At 30.2% G+C, this 13753-nt stretch overlaps 1 protein-coding gene across 1 annotated transcript; it reads right to left on the reverse strand.

Moving 5' to 3' along the window:
* Positions 1–12725, reverse strand: LOC133671160 (MADS-box protein JOINTLESS-like). Its single transcript, XM_062091817.1, has 9 exons — positions 12381–12725; positions 11266–11475; positions 1659–1737; positions 1284–1345; positions 1096–1195; positions 932–973; positions 696–737; positions 481–617; positions 1–359 (listed from the first exon to the last, which is right to left on the reverse strand). Exons 2-9 carry the CDS (start codon positions 11445–11447, stop codon positions 341–343), a joined length of 663 nt encoding a protein of 220 aa, XP_061947801.1. The 5' UTR covers positions 11448–11475; positions 12381–12725; the 3' UTR covers positions 1–340.
* Between the last annotated feature and the right edge of the window lie 1028 nt (positions 12726–13753).

Genomic DNA, 13753 nt, shown 5'->3' on the forward strand with positions numbered 1-13753 from the left:
AAAAAACATCCGCAACCACACTGCCAAACACGCTATTAATAAGGCATAATTTAGCTTAAATTCAAGCTAAATTAATACATATTACTACATGTTTCAACAGCTTCACCTCATTTCCCTTTACCTTAAGGAAATATGGGAACCCTTGATCCACACACACATGTATACCCACATGTATACCTTAAGGAAATATGGGAACCCTTGATCCACACACACATGTATACACAATCACACATGATCTGTATCTTAAACCCTGTGAATTTCTTGAATCAACAAGCAAATACTAACCACGTACAAGCGATTATTTGAGAGCTTTTGTTGGAAAATCCTCCATCTTTCGGATTCAATCAGGAAAAGGTAACCTGCAAGACAATTTCGGAGTTGCATTCAGACTGCTGGTTAATTTCCTGAATACCAAGAGACTATTTGACATTGATTTACACTCTACCATGCAAGAAAAATGAGTGTAACAAGCGACCCTACCCAAGTGTAAGAAAAGAACAATAGTTGTCGTAGTCCTGACGAGGATTTGCTGAGTTGCTGCTGATATTGGTCACCATAGAATCTGATGACTGGCCTTGTTCGAGCAAATGTCCTTGGCCCTTTGATAAACTCATTAACTGCCGAAAAATATATGAACTCAAAGTGAGAGGGAGTAACAAGGAGCTGAAAATTAATAATAGGTCTCATAGTCTCACTCTCTGCTTCAATCGCTGGTTCTCTTCTATTAGTTGGTGCTCCTGCAAATTAACAAAAAATAAGGAAAAGTGAATCACAGAGAGTACTGATCATGATAATCGTTTGATTGTTCAAAACAACATGGTAACCATGCATATCAGTTCATGCACATCATATGGGGCTTCATGTACAGTAATTTTCACAAACTTTGCATGAATATTTTATTTTTTCTCATTGTTAAAAGTAGTGAAGTGACCTTGGACTTGAGAGCATCGACCTCCTTTAGAATTTTTTCTCCCTGAAACACATTGAAGTAGTTGAAACATGCGTGTGAGGTATTGAAAAAAGTCTTCAGCGTATATATACAGGACAGAACTATCTACAAGAATTAAGACAAGACAAGAGTACTGCATGAATTACCTTTGTTTCCATGACACGACACAAGCTTCCTTCAATTAATTTTTCTAATTTTTCTAGTTCTTCCATGTTCAGTCCCTGCAGGTCTTCTCCCCTTGTTCGCCTGTCATCAGTGGATCATCATATGTATCAGCATTGCAAATTGGAATGTGATCTATTGTGGCAACAAGTTATTGATCCTCAGATTTTACCTCAGTTCACGGGTTTTCTCTGCTATTTCCTTGTTCAACATGGCATGCACAGCACTATCAAGCTAAAAGGACAGAAACGAATATTGCCTTTATTAATACATGACCATGGTATCTTATGGAATTTATAAAGTTAGATTCTTGAACCTAATTCAAAGTTTTTGAAACAAGCTTTTGGGTGAAAGAAGAGGAAAAACAATGTTACGAAAAGGTAGCCATGCACTTATCAGATAATTTGACTCACCAATCCCATATTAATCAGCAAGAGCGAAAAAGGAATATATATATATATATATATATATATATATATATAAACAATCTTGATGTAAGTTTCAAATTCAATGTAACTTGATAAGCTACAGTATAAAAACTAATTACCTGAAGCTCAACCGATGGTTGACTAAATGTGTCCAGGTTTTTGGGATGCAGATTACGCCTTTCTATCACTTGCCCAATGCTTCAAGAACAAAAGGTAGAGCAAATCATTTCTTGAATTTTCATGTCCAGGAATAGGCAAAAACTAGCCAAAAACAGTGCCAATGGTGGGATGTTTCAAGGATCACTTGTAATTGCTAGCAGCTATGATTCTTCCCAAAAGGACTCACCAAGATGCAAAGAAACAATCAACCTGAGAGGATGGGTAGAAAATTTGCTGCTACTATGGCAACAGTAAACCACTAGAAAAAAATGCTGCTGCTATATTACAACAACAAACCACCAAACCTAAAAAAGATGGGCCTACCCAGAAACTTGGCAAAACCTGACGAGCAAAACAAGATGCAAACAGAAAATGAAGAAGATCAGACAGATTTTCAACAGCAACACTCATTGCATGAAAGCCACAATAAAACCAGAATTGCACCAGCAGAAATTAACAGGGACACACAAAGTGCTAAGATTCGCCATTGAAGTTTTGATAAAAAAGACAAGGCAGGCGAGGTAACTGAACACAAGACCAAACAGCAGCTATGCAAAGACACAGATGAAGATTACAGGAGCCAGAAAGCAGAAGAATCTGAGAAAGGAAGACCTAACAGCAGCAAAAAGGAGACAGAAACGGCAGAAACCAAGAAGCAGCAAGCACTAGCCATAAAATGTCAGGAGAAGGAAGTAGAATCCATGATCTCTCGACATACACACACCAAAGCACCCTAATTTTGACAAGACTAAATAACAAAAAGAGGAGGGAACTGATATTTTCAACCTCCTAAACAATATCATGGTATCAAAAATCATTTTTAGACTCAATTTCGAATTTTTAGTTTTTGAATTTAAGATTTATAAATCTTAAAACAACCAAATTATATGATGAATTGATAAAACCTTTTGTTTGATAGAGAATACATCACTGATATTGGCTAAATCCTTTACGAGCAGCCTCCAATCACAATTGTTTCCCGGGTACCAAATATTCAATAAACCCTAATGTCAAATAGAACACCAATAACAAACCCTATATATATATATATATATAAAGAAGCTTAGGGTGATAACTTGATTTAACAATAACGAACCCTAATATCATATTGCTCACTAGAGAACTATCCTTATCAAAAGCTCAAATAATGTTAAACAAATGTAGACCTGTTTAAATGAAGAAATGTATAATATTAAAATCTAGATCTATATAAAGTAACATCAGGAAGATCAAAGAAGGTAATGTATCAACAAAACTATAGGAAACACTTCTATATTATGCGGTTTTCTATGATCTTAAGTTACTTAAATCTTAAACAATTTGAAACAGTAGAATAACAAGAGGATCTAATCACAAAAGAATCTCAAGAACAAAAGCTAGAAAAATCCAAAAAATATTGTATTAGGCGAGAAATCAGCCTTTTCATCGCAAAGCAAATTATTTCATAGTATATCCGAATATCCAAGAATATAATCCTATACATATGTATAGTAAGAATTGTGTATCTGGTAGCTTAGTGAAGCAGCTTTTCAAGTGTCAGTAATTCTAATTTATGTGGTTATTATTATGTAATTGGAGATGAATACTTTCATTGTATAGCCTAAGACTCCATCGACCTCTCGATGAACCAAAAAAAAAAAAAATTCTATTTTATTACAAACTAAACATCTTTTATATTAAACTAAACATCATTGTATAGCCTAAGACTCCATAGCCTAAGTTGATGTTGTTCTTGTGCCTACAAAGATTAAATCCACTTTCTTCTTGAAAACTAAACATCTTTTATATTAAACTAGAATATTCATGAGAAATCACATATCTTTGTATCCCAATTGACAATATGGGTGTAGGAGTGGAGATGGAGTTTGGTAGAACAATGAGATCTCAAAGTTCGTCGACAACCAAGCTCAACTTAAGGCAATTCTAAATCTTACTTACGTACTTCTAATCTTATTTATAAAAATAGGATATTTTCTGTCATGTAGTATCTAAATTATGTATGTCATTTTATTTTTAAGTTTTTGTCAAAATTAATTGTTTATAAAGTTAAGAAAATGTAGGCTTCTCTTTGTTTACTTTCTTCCTTCAAAAGCTAGGGTTTGTATGATTTCTATTGCAATCTCTATTATAAAAAAATAAAATTAATTAGGATGTTTATTTTCTAATATTTTATAAGTCAATATTAACCTTCAAGCAATATCCTTTTACATGACCAATTGTCTATGCTATTCGAGTAAATAAACGGGTCTTGCATATCTTTCACAATCCAACATATTATTATTATTTGATGAAATTATACATACATATAAAAAAGAAGTAAGCTAGTTAAAAGATTTACATTAATTAATTAAACAAAAATAAAAAAATCAATACACCAACGTGTTTCAATCACTAGGTAAGGATTTTATTTAAAAGGTTGATATAAAAAAGAAGCATTTGAACATGTGATTCACGACCATCCTATATAAACATTAGGAAAAAAAAGAATGTCATTAGTATATCAAGAACAAGCAACTAGCATGCTTACATTTTTAATCTATTATAAAAAACAAGAAAATCTTTGGATAAGTTATAATGTTTTGAAAAGAGTTTTCTATTTTTTATTTTTTATCATATATATCATTTCTACATTTAAATTTCTTATTATCAGAACTTTTTTTAGGGTTTATAATGTACTCACAAACTAGAATAAAAATCATTTTATCCAATTCCTATTATTTTTTTTATCAAGTTTCATTAATTACAAGATATTATAGATAACTTGGGCAACTAGCATTTTATCAAGTTAATTTAATATTTTTAGATTAATTAAGATACATATGTATTGAGTTTATATTAACTAGATGATGTTTAAACTTTCTTTTATGTTATTTGATGTTTAAAACTTTGAATTTTTTAAACAAAGGTTTATATAACATAAAACATATTTATCATATTAGTTGGTTGTTTATGTAACTAAAAAACTCCAATTATAAAAAAATAAGTTTAAAACTATCTTATATAAAAAATTACAATTCTAATTTGACAAAACAAACTCCGGGAAATTGCATGGTTTAACAAGTATTCATGGAATTGGTTTGGAAATAAATAAAAAAAGTAATGTCACATTTAGAATAAAAATAAAATCTTCTATAAGTAAACTTTGAAGTTAAAATGAATAAAAATGTATTAATAAATAAAAATCTAATCAATTTGCATTCTTTATCTTGATTCTAATTAAATAATATAATAAACAAAATATTATAAAGAACCAAACCAATTTTATTCGAATATGAGCAATAAAAAAAATTATTATTAAATAGTTGCAATAAAAAAAACCTAACACAACACACTTGAGGGTCAAAAAAGCATTAATTGTGTATAATTTTCACCAATAAAGGACCTACTAGCATTTCTACCTAAATATTGGTAATTTCGTATAAATGCCAATAAACATGTACATTAATCACAATTATTTAAAACGTCATGATTATTATGATATAAAGGGAGAATGATTTATATATATAAAAAACCTTGTTATACTTAATTTTCATATAAAATATTAATGAGTGAATATTGTCATATATATTTATTTTACACGAGAAGTTTGTATGGAACTAATCCATCATTACTTCCGTATGGTTAATAAAAATTAAATATTTAAACTTAATAAAATTGATGGCATAGATAATTACAAAGCATTGATAATTTTATTTTGTTTTAAATATTTTCAAAAATCTTTTAAATTCTAAAAAATTAAATGATGAGAAATTTTTATTAAACAAGTTAGTTTTTTTAGTTATCCTTGGCCTATGCATTCCTTTAGAGAAAACTTCACTTTAAAATACTTCATTTATAGTTCTATTCAAGGTCTCTGTTCACCTTAAGTGAGCTTTGCTTTTAAACCCTAATGTATTATCAAATAATCAATTGTATTTTGATTATTTTTTTTATCAATTATGCCATTAAAGCATCCAAAATTAGACAATGTTATCATCCAACCTTCCGGGATTAATAGCAATTAAAAGAATTTATCTAATTTGCATATATTTGCTAGGTGTTTCCATCCAAGAAGCTAAAATAAGCTCAAATCGTTTTTAATGGATTAAACTATCTTAAACTTTGGATTAAACTACCTTAAACTTTGGATTAAACTTCACTTTTTTAATTTAAACTATTTTTTGGTTAAAAAAGGCCTCTTTGTTCACATTTCCATTCCACCGTTAGTTTTTCTCTAATTTTTTCAAATCATGTTTTTTCAGGACATGTGTTGTATTTTTAAACTATCAAATACGATCAAAATCAACAATAGGGCATATTTATTATAAAAAATAGTTCAAAGTACTGAATTAGAAAGAAATTATTAAAGTTCAAGAGTAAAGTTCAATTTGATTTAAAATTCAAGATAATTTTCGATAATTTAACCAATCTAGAAAAAAGAAATAAATGAAGTGATAAGTATTTCTAGGCTGAAATGGATACTTTAAATCATTTTCAATGCTAAACATCCTGCATCAACAAAAAATAAATAAGTAATCATAAAAATAATTAAAAATGTTATATCATGTGATGGTCCTCCGCGATAAATAGCGCTAAAAATAAAGGTTATCAAATATAAATCTTGCACGAACACAAAAATAAATAAATAAATAATTGTTGATACTAAACATCTTGCAGGCAAAAACACTAAAAAATCATAAAAATAAAAAAAATAAGATGTTATTTCATATGATGCTCCCTTTGCTATAAATGGTGTTGAAAATAAAAGTTACCAAATATAAATCTAATTATCATCTTGGGTGTAACTTGAATTACTGAATTAAGCAAGACCAGAGCATAATTTCAAGTCATAATTTTTTATATAAGATAGTTTTAAATTTATTTTCCAGAATAAGGTATTTTTAGTCATATAAACCAACCAATATGATCAAAACATTTCATGCCATATAAACCATAGTTTAAATAATTCCAAGTATTAAACATCAAGTAATAGAAAAGAAAGTTTTAAACAACATCTAGTTAAAATAAATCTAATATGTATAAGCATCTCAATTAATCCAAAAAATATTAAATGAACTTGGCAAGATGCTAGTTGCCCAAATCATATACAACTTCTTACAATTAATGAAACTTGATAAAAAAAATAGAGATTGTATAAAATTATTTTTTATTTTGGCTTATGAATATATTATGAGTTCTAAAAAGTTCTAATGACAAGAAAACTTAGATGTAGAGATCATATATATAATAAAGAATAACAAATGGAAAACCCTTTTCAAAACACTTTGTCCAAAAAGTTGTTTATATATATATATATATATATATATATATATATATATATATATATATATATAAAGACTAAAAATGTAAACATGGTAGTTGCCAATTCTTGATTTATATACTAGTAACATTTTTTTCCTAACGCTTATATGGAGTGGTCATGAACATAATCACGAGTTTGAATGATTCTTTATAGCAACTTTTTAGATAAATTAAGTTTTTTTCGCGGTCCAAACACTTTGTTATATTAAATTTTTATTTTTGTTTAGTTAAGCAGTGAACATCTTTTAACTAGCTTACTCCTTTTATATATGCATAATTTCATCAAATAGATTGATAAATAAGATTAGAAGTAATCTGATAAATAAGATTTGGAATCACCTTAATTTAAGAGAAAAAACTTCATTTTCTCCTTTATTTTTTCTTAAATTCATAATAATATCTTGTAAATACTTACAAGTTTAAATCTGCTCATGTTATTTCTAGATATTTGTCTCACTCTTTTTTGATACTTGTTCATCAATCTATATCATATCTACATCCTAATCACAAAAGAATTTCAAGAACAAAAGCAAGAACTATTGTATTAGGCGAGAGCTCATCCTTCCCATCCCAAAGCAAATTATGTAATTAACGATTGTGTAATTTCAAGAACAAAAACAAGAACATAATTCTATACATAAGTAGGTGGAACTTAACGATTGTGTATCAAGTAGCTTCGTGAAACATCTTCAAGTGGAGATGATCACTCTTACCATATAACCAAAGACTCAACGAGTCTCTTGCTGAACAAGGGAAAAAGATGAACCTAAGACTCAACGAGTCTCTTGCTGAACAAGGGAAAAGGATAAACCCTGCTTTATTACAACATTCTAACAGCAACAAAATCTACAAAATCTTTATCATTCTTCTTATTTGATGGTTAGAATATTGGTGTTCTTGTGCCAACCGGTGCCTACCAAGATTGAATCCACTTTCTCCTTAAAAACACGAACCTTTTCTATACTAAACTGGAGGATTCATGAAAAATCACAGTTTCTATATCTTTAATTGACAATGTGAGTGTAGGATTACAACATCTCAAAGTTCAAAGAAATCCTTCAACTTTTATGGGTTTTTTATAAAAATTCATGAGTTTTATACACACTTACCACTAAAAGATAAAAACATTATGGTTTAACCCTTAATTATCTACTCCTCGAATCCATCCTTAAAGATACAAACTTTCATTACAGATGCTTGTTGTCCCTCTTTAACCAAGAAAAATTTCTTATATAGAATAGTTTTAAATCAAAAAATTACTTTATTAGGTGAGAGCAAAATTTTAAATCATAATTTCCTATATAGGATAGTTTTGAACTTGATTTTTTAGAAAAAAGGTATTTTTTTAGTCACATAAACCTCTAATTTTTCTTCTTGTTATTTTGGTCTGTGGGCATATTATGAACCCTAAAAACTTTCTAATAATAAGAAAATTTAGAGTTAGATATCACATATATGAGAAAAAATAATGAAAGTTAAACCCTCTTCAAAATATGATACATTCAAATATTATCTTGCTTCACAGTAGAAGATGAAGATTGCAAATGTAAGTAGGCTAGTTCCTAACCATACACTAGTAATTTCTCATTTTCTTCTATAGAGTAAATGCCTGGCCCTCTTGCCTATCAACAATTGCAAATCTTAGCTCCGTATGATCTCTTCAATTCCAAAAATTGAAGTATTTATTTGGCTATTACTGCATGGAAGTGTCAGTATAAAGAAGTTCCAGTATTTATATGGCTATATATTTTTCATGTTAGCTTATGGTATTCTATGGGGAATCTGGTTGGCTAGAACCAAATTGGTTTCCAGGAAGAGATTATTGATTTGGATATAGTATTTGTGTTAGTTCTTCACCGTTTAGTGTTATGGCTTAAGAGAGCTGATAAAAACTACCAATTCAGAGGTTTAGAACCTCATTTGGCTAATGTTTTAAGATCATTCCTTCTAGTATTTTCAATTTAATCCAAATAAAGTCCTTACTTTCTATTTTGAAAAATTTATACGTAATAAATATGTTTTTTTATGAAAAAAATATATTTTCTAAAAATAAAATTTTCTCCCTTTGGATCTCTCTGGTATAACAAATAGTTTCAATCAAAATTAGTAACAGTAAAGCCCAAGATTTTCCTCTTTCTTAAATAATATAATTTCAATGAAAATCCTTACACTTGAAAATTAAATTTCTATAAACATATGTAAAGTTTGTTTAGATCTTATAACCAAATTCATCAGTAATATCAACCACCTTTATAGTAAAAGCAAATTTTGAGCAAAACACATTTTTATTCTGCAGGGACGTAAAAATACTGTACGCAGAACATATTAAGAAACAAGATGCTCTGAAAGTACGTGGTTTTTTCTTCCTCAGGGCTATGGTTGTATACTTGTTTTACCTTCCCTCTCAGTGTTGTTGATGAGCCTATGTGATGAATGATTCATTTTCGACTCCATATATTACTCTTCTAGGGTTTATGACGGTCATAGTTGATGTTGCTCTGTGATTTGAAGAGATGAAAACGATATGTAAAAATAGAAAAAGAAAACACATTAATTTTAATACATGATTATCAATTAGCGAATGGGACTTAATTTAATTGGATGGATTATAGAGTGGCGAGCAGTCTTGTTATTATTTCCCAGTGCTAGATAACTTCCCTTTTAGGTTAAAGTTTTTTCTTTTATTACAAAAACTCGACCCTGAGACTTCTTGAGGCAGGAGGAACATGGGTGCATTTGAGCTACCAATTCAAGGGTTTTTTTTTTTTTTTTTATCTTTGTTATAGACAAGAGGTTGAAACTCAATACTTTTTTGTGAAGAAGATAGAAATCTAGCACCAGTACAGTTGAAATTAAACATTGCAAGAAAAGAAGAAACCTATATATGCTTCTTCTTCTTCTTTTAATTTCTTTCCTTATTAAATGCTTTGTGCAGTTGACCTTATGATCATATAGATTTCACAAAACTTAAAGCTAGGCTCTCCCAAACCAGTCAGCAGATGATCATTTGTTCTTATAACTAAATGCTGGGAGAAAGGAGAAGAAAAGGCAGTGTCTAGGGTTAATGTAAGCAAGTGACCACTCTTTGCACAGATGATGAGCTATTGATGCTAGATGATCAATTCAATACCAGTTAGGTCACTATTTACTAAGTGACAGAAGACTGTCTATTGATGTTGAGACAAGGTTTTTTTTTTTAATATTTCGATTTTGATTTTCTTCCCTGCAAACATTTCATGTAATTAATACAGTTTGTATATGTTACCTTAGCACAAGATACCTCCTACCTCCAAGCCACAAAAACAAGGAAATGGTTTCATGACTCTACTGATAGACAGAAAAGTATTTGTCATGAGCTAGTACGTGTTAGGCAACTATAGCAGTATAGTACAAATTAAGCGAAGATGGTGAAGAGAGTTTCTTTACATGAACACTATGCTACAAGTCACTTCAACTTAAGAGCTCATACATCATTTCGGAGCAATTGTAATCAATGGTCTCTACAAAGAATAGATTCAGGTTGTACTATTAGCTAGGGGTATTGAGGTTTCATATTTTGCCCTTGAGTTTTCTAGGGTATGAAGGCCTTGCATTGTGTAGTTGTCTATCCCTATATTTTATGAGCACATCCTTAGACCAGGTAGTGTTTCTGGGGGCATAGAGGGTAGCAAATCCAACTTAATAAAGGAGCGGCTTTGATCTCTAATGGCAGAAGTGCAAGTCTATCTGGTTCAAAATAGACGTTATAAGCGTACAAGAGAAATCATTAAAACATTAAGAGCCTGTTTGTTTTTGCGACGGAAATACAGAAATACATGCGTTGTAGACCGCAACAAAAACATCAAATTGATACTTTACTATAGTGCACCATGCGGTACACTAGAGAAACAAGCATACCCTGGACCACAAGCAATTCAAGTTTCAACACCTGCGTTAAGAAAGACACAAGTGGACGTCTGATGCCCTTAAAAAAGGATTTGAACTAGCAATAAGTGGCAGCAATAACATCAAAACCTTCATATCAGTACCAACTTCTCCCTATGCTCCTCTCCTCGAAAAAATATTATTTTGCTCGCAGATACCAAAAGATTCTATTGCACATCTATTTCAGCCATTCTCTTCTTTTTTCAACTTTGTTGGGTTCAAAAGAAACCGTTGTTAATGCATCCTAGGTTGATCATTGAGCTCACAGATACCAAAAGATGACATAATATATATGGTATATCATAAATTAGAAAATAATCAGAAAGAGAAAGGGAGCAGAACCTTGAGTTTGAGTACTCAAAAAACTTTCCAGTTGCAGAAAACACCATGAGAGCAATCTCAGCGTCACATAGAATTGAGAGCTCGAAAGCTTTCTTGAAGAGCCCTCTTCTCCTCTTTGAGAAACTGACTTGCCTTGCACTTGTGTTGTCTATCTTCTTGATCTGGATTTTCTTGCGAGTCATCTTCCCCAAGAAACAAATTCAGCTCACCCTTCATGCAAAATCAACCAAGATAATTAACCACATGCTGCTAAAATAAAATTTCTAAGAGAAAGAGATTGAGAGGCTGCGCACCAAAACCATAGACCTAATGGCATATCTCATTAATGGAGGGCCTTATCAATGTTTACAGAGAGAAAAATCAAATACCCTTGACATAAAATGAGAAAAAGCATGCATCATACAACCTCAACAAGTATATTTACAAGCAAATCAAATTTTTTTACCTGCATCCACGCAAACGTATTATATTTTTTAAAATAAAATATAAACAGAATTTTTTACAAACAACAACAACATGAAGAAGAAGAAGAAGAAGAAGAAGAAGATAGAATGTTGAATTTGGAAAAAGAAAAAAAGAAAAAAAGAAAATCTAGCCACTACCTTTACCTTAAAACGTACATCAATTGAATCGTTTGAGTGACATTAATGGATAATACTACTGGATCATGATACAAAGAAATCAAGAACGGATCTTTAATTACAGGAAATTATCAAGCCACCATCAACCACAAAAGAAAGGGGAAAAAAGTACAATCACAACACAGCCAAATTTACTAAGAGGATTTACATGTACATGGAAAATTAACAAAAGAAAATCAACTCGCTTTAATAAAAGCGAAGGGAAAATTTAGTAAAAGAAACTGAAAAAAATAATAATTAGTACAGCACCGAGCATTTCTGTAAACAGAAATGTAGAGAAGCTCACTCGGTGATAAAACAAGGGAAAAAGAAAAAAAAGAAGAGAAAAGTTTTGCCAGATAAAGCCAAGAATCTTGAACAATCTAAAACAACCCTAGCTGGTAATGCCAAGAACTCAAGCTGACACCGAAGTTTGTAAGAAATAAGTGAGCTTGCAAGGATTGGTAAGAAATCTTCGGTTTCAGTTCTTCTTACCTATTTCTATGTTGTCTTTCTTTTGGTGCTGTTGACACCTCACAGAAAACCAAAGTCAAGTCCACCAGCAGTGATGTTTAGAGATAGAAAAGGAAAAGGAGGTTAACAGAGAGATCTTCTTAAGCTTGGTTGCAGGAAAAAGAAAGATTCCTTTTATGGCCAAGCAAGAAGTCACACTGTGAAATTCTATATCTTTCTTCTTCTTCTTTTTTGGATTTTTTAGCTATTTCCATTTGAGTAAAGCAATAATAAAGTGAAAATATTTAAACGGGACTTTTTTTTATTTTATTTTTTTTATGGTGAGATTTGCTTTCCGTACAGATATAGCGTCTGTTCAGCACTGCTTCGGTGGTTAGATTTAACACTAACACCACCGCCTCTGTTCCCTCGTACTAATTGCGTCTCTTCAGCCTCTCTCTCGAGATAGGTTTGTACAAGGTAACAGCGACTAGATAGCTTACAGCAGTGGAGCACGTCAGTTAATCTTTTAGGTAGCAAGAACAAAGCTCTTCAGTGACACACACACACACACACACACACACATATATATATATATATAAGGAAAAGACCTTAAATAATATGTATACCATTCTAGGAATACATACTGAAAGTGAATAAAAAACTAAGTGATACGGTATTTTTTTAAAAAAAACTTGAAATTATTTTCGAAGATGGTACTTAAGAAGGTAACGGATTGTTAAGAAAATATATTCTAGCTAGATGGTAATTAAGAAGGTTGGCAACCCTAGATTAGTATCTTAATTCAAATTTAAGGGATTGTTAAGAAAATATATTTTCTAAGATATGTAATTATAAGACTTAGTGACAAAATTCAGTAATATAAACTGTTGTTAATTGTTGAGTTTTTCTTAACATTTATAGCAATAATATATGTGTGTGTTATTGCTAGGAAAATTTTATGATACTGAATGATAATTATTGGATATTTAAGAGTTATAGATTATAAAAAAGTGAAAAAAATCATATATGATCTAATTAAAAAATAATAAAAAATTCCTTTTTATTATTTTTTTTCTCTTTTATTTTTCTTTTTTCATATATACATCTCTTATATATTCATGAATACTATAATTTTTTTATTATTGCTATAGTCAACTACCTTCAATAAATTTAAACTATATTCGTTTTAGATATCACTGATTTAAGTTTTATAAATTTCAGAGTTACTGAAAATTTATATAATCGTTAACTTTAAAACTTATAAAACTAATCAAGATACGTGCAAACTAACCCGAACATTCAAGTTAATAAAAAAAATTATACTCCCTGTATATCATATTTATGATCCCTCCAGTAATTTTAATTGACTTTTTCTAATTAGTTTTAATGTTTAAAAAATTCAGAAATTTTCT

This window comes from Populus nigra, chromosome 13, assembly GCF_951802175.1.
Source record: "Populus nigra chromosome 13, ddPopNigr1.1, whole genome shotgun sequence".
NCBI classification, from domain to species: domain Eukaryota; kingdom Viridiplantae; phylum Streptophyta; class Magnoliopsida; order Malpighiales; family Salicaceae; genus Populus; species Populus nigra.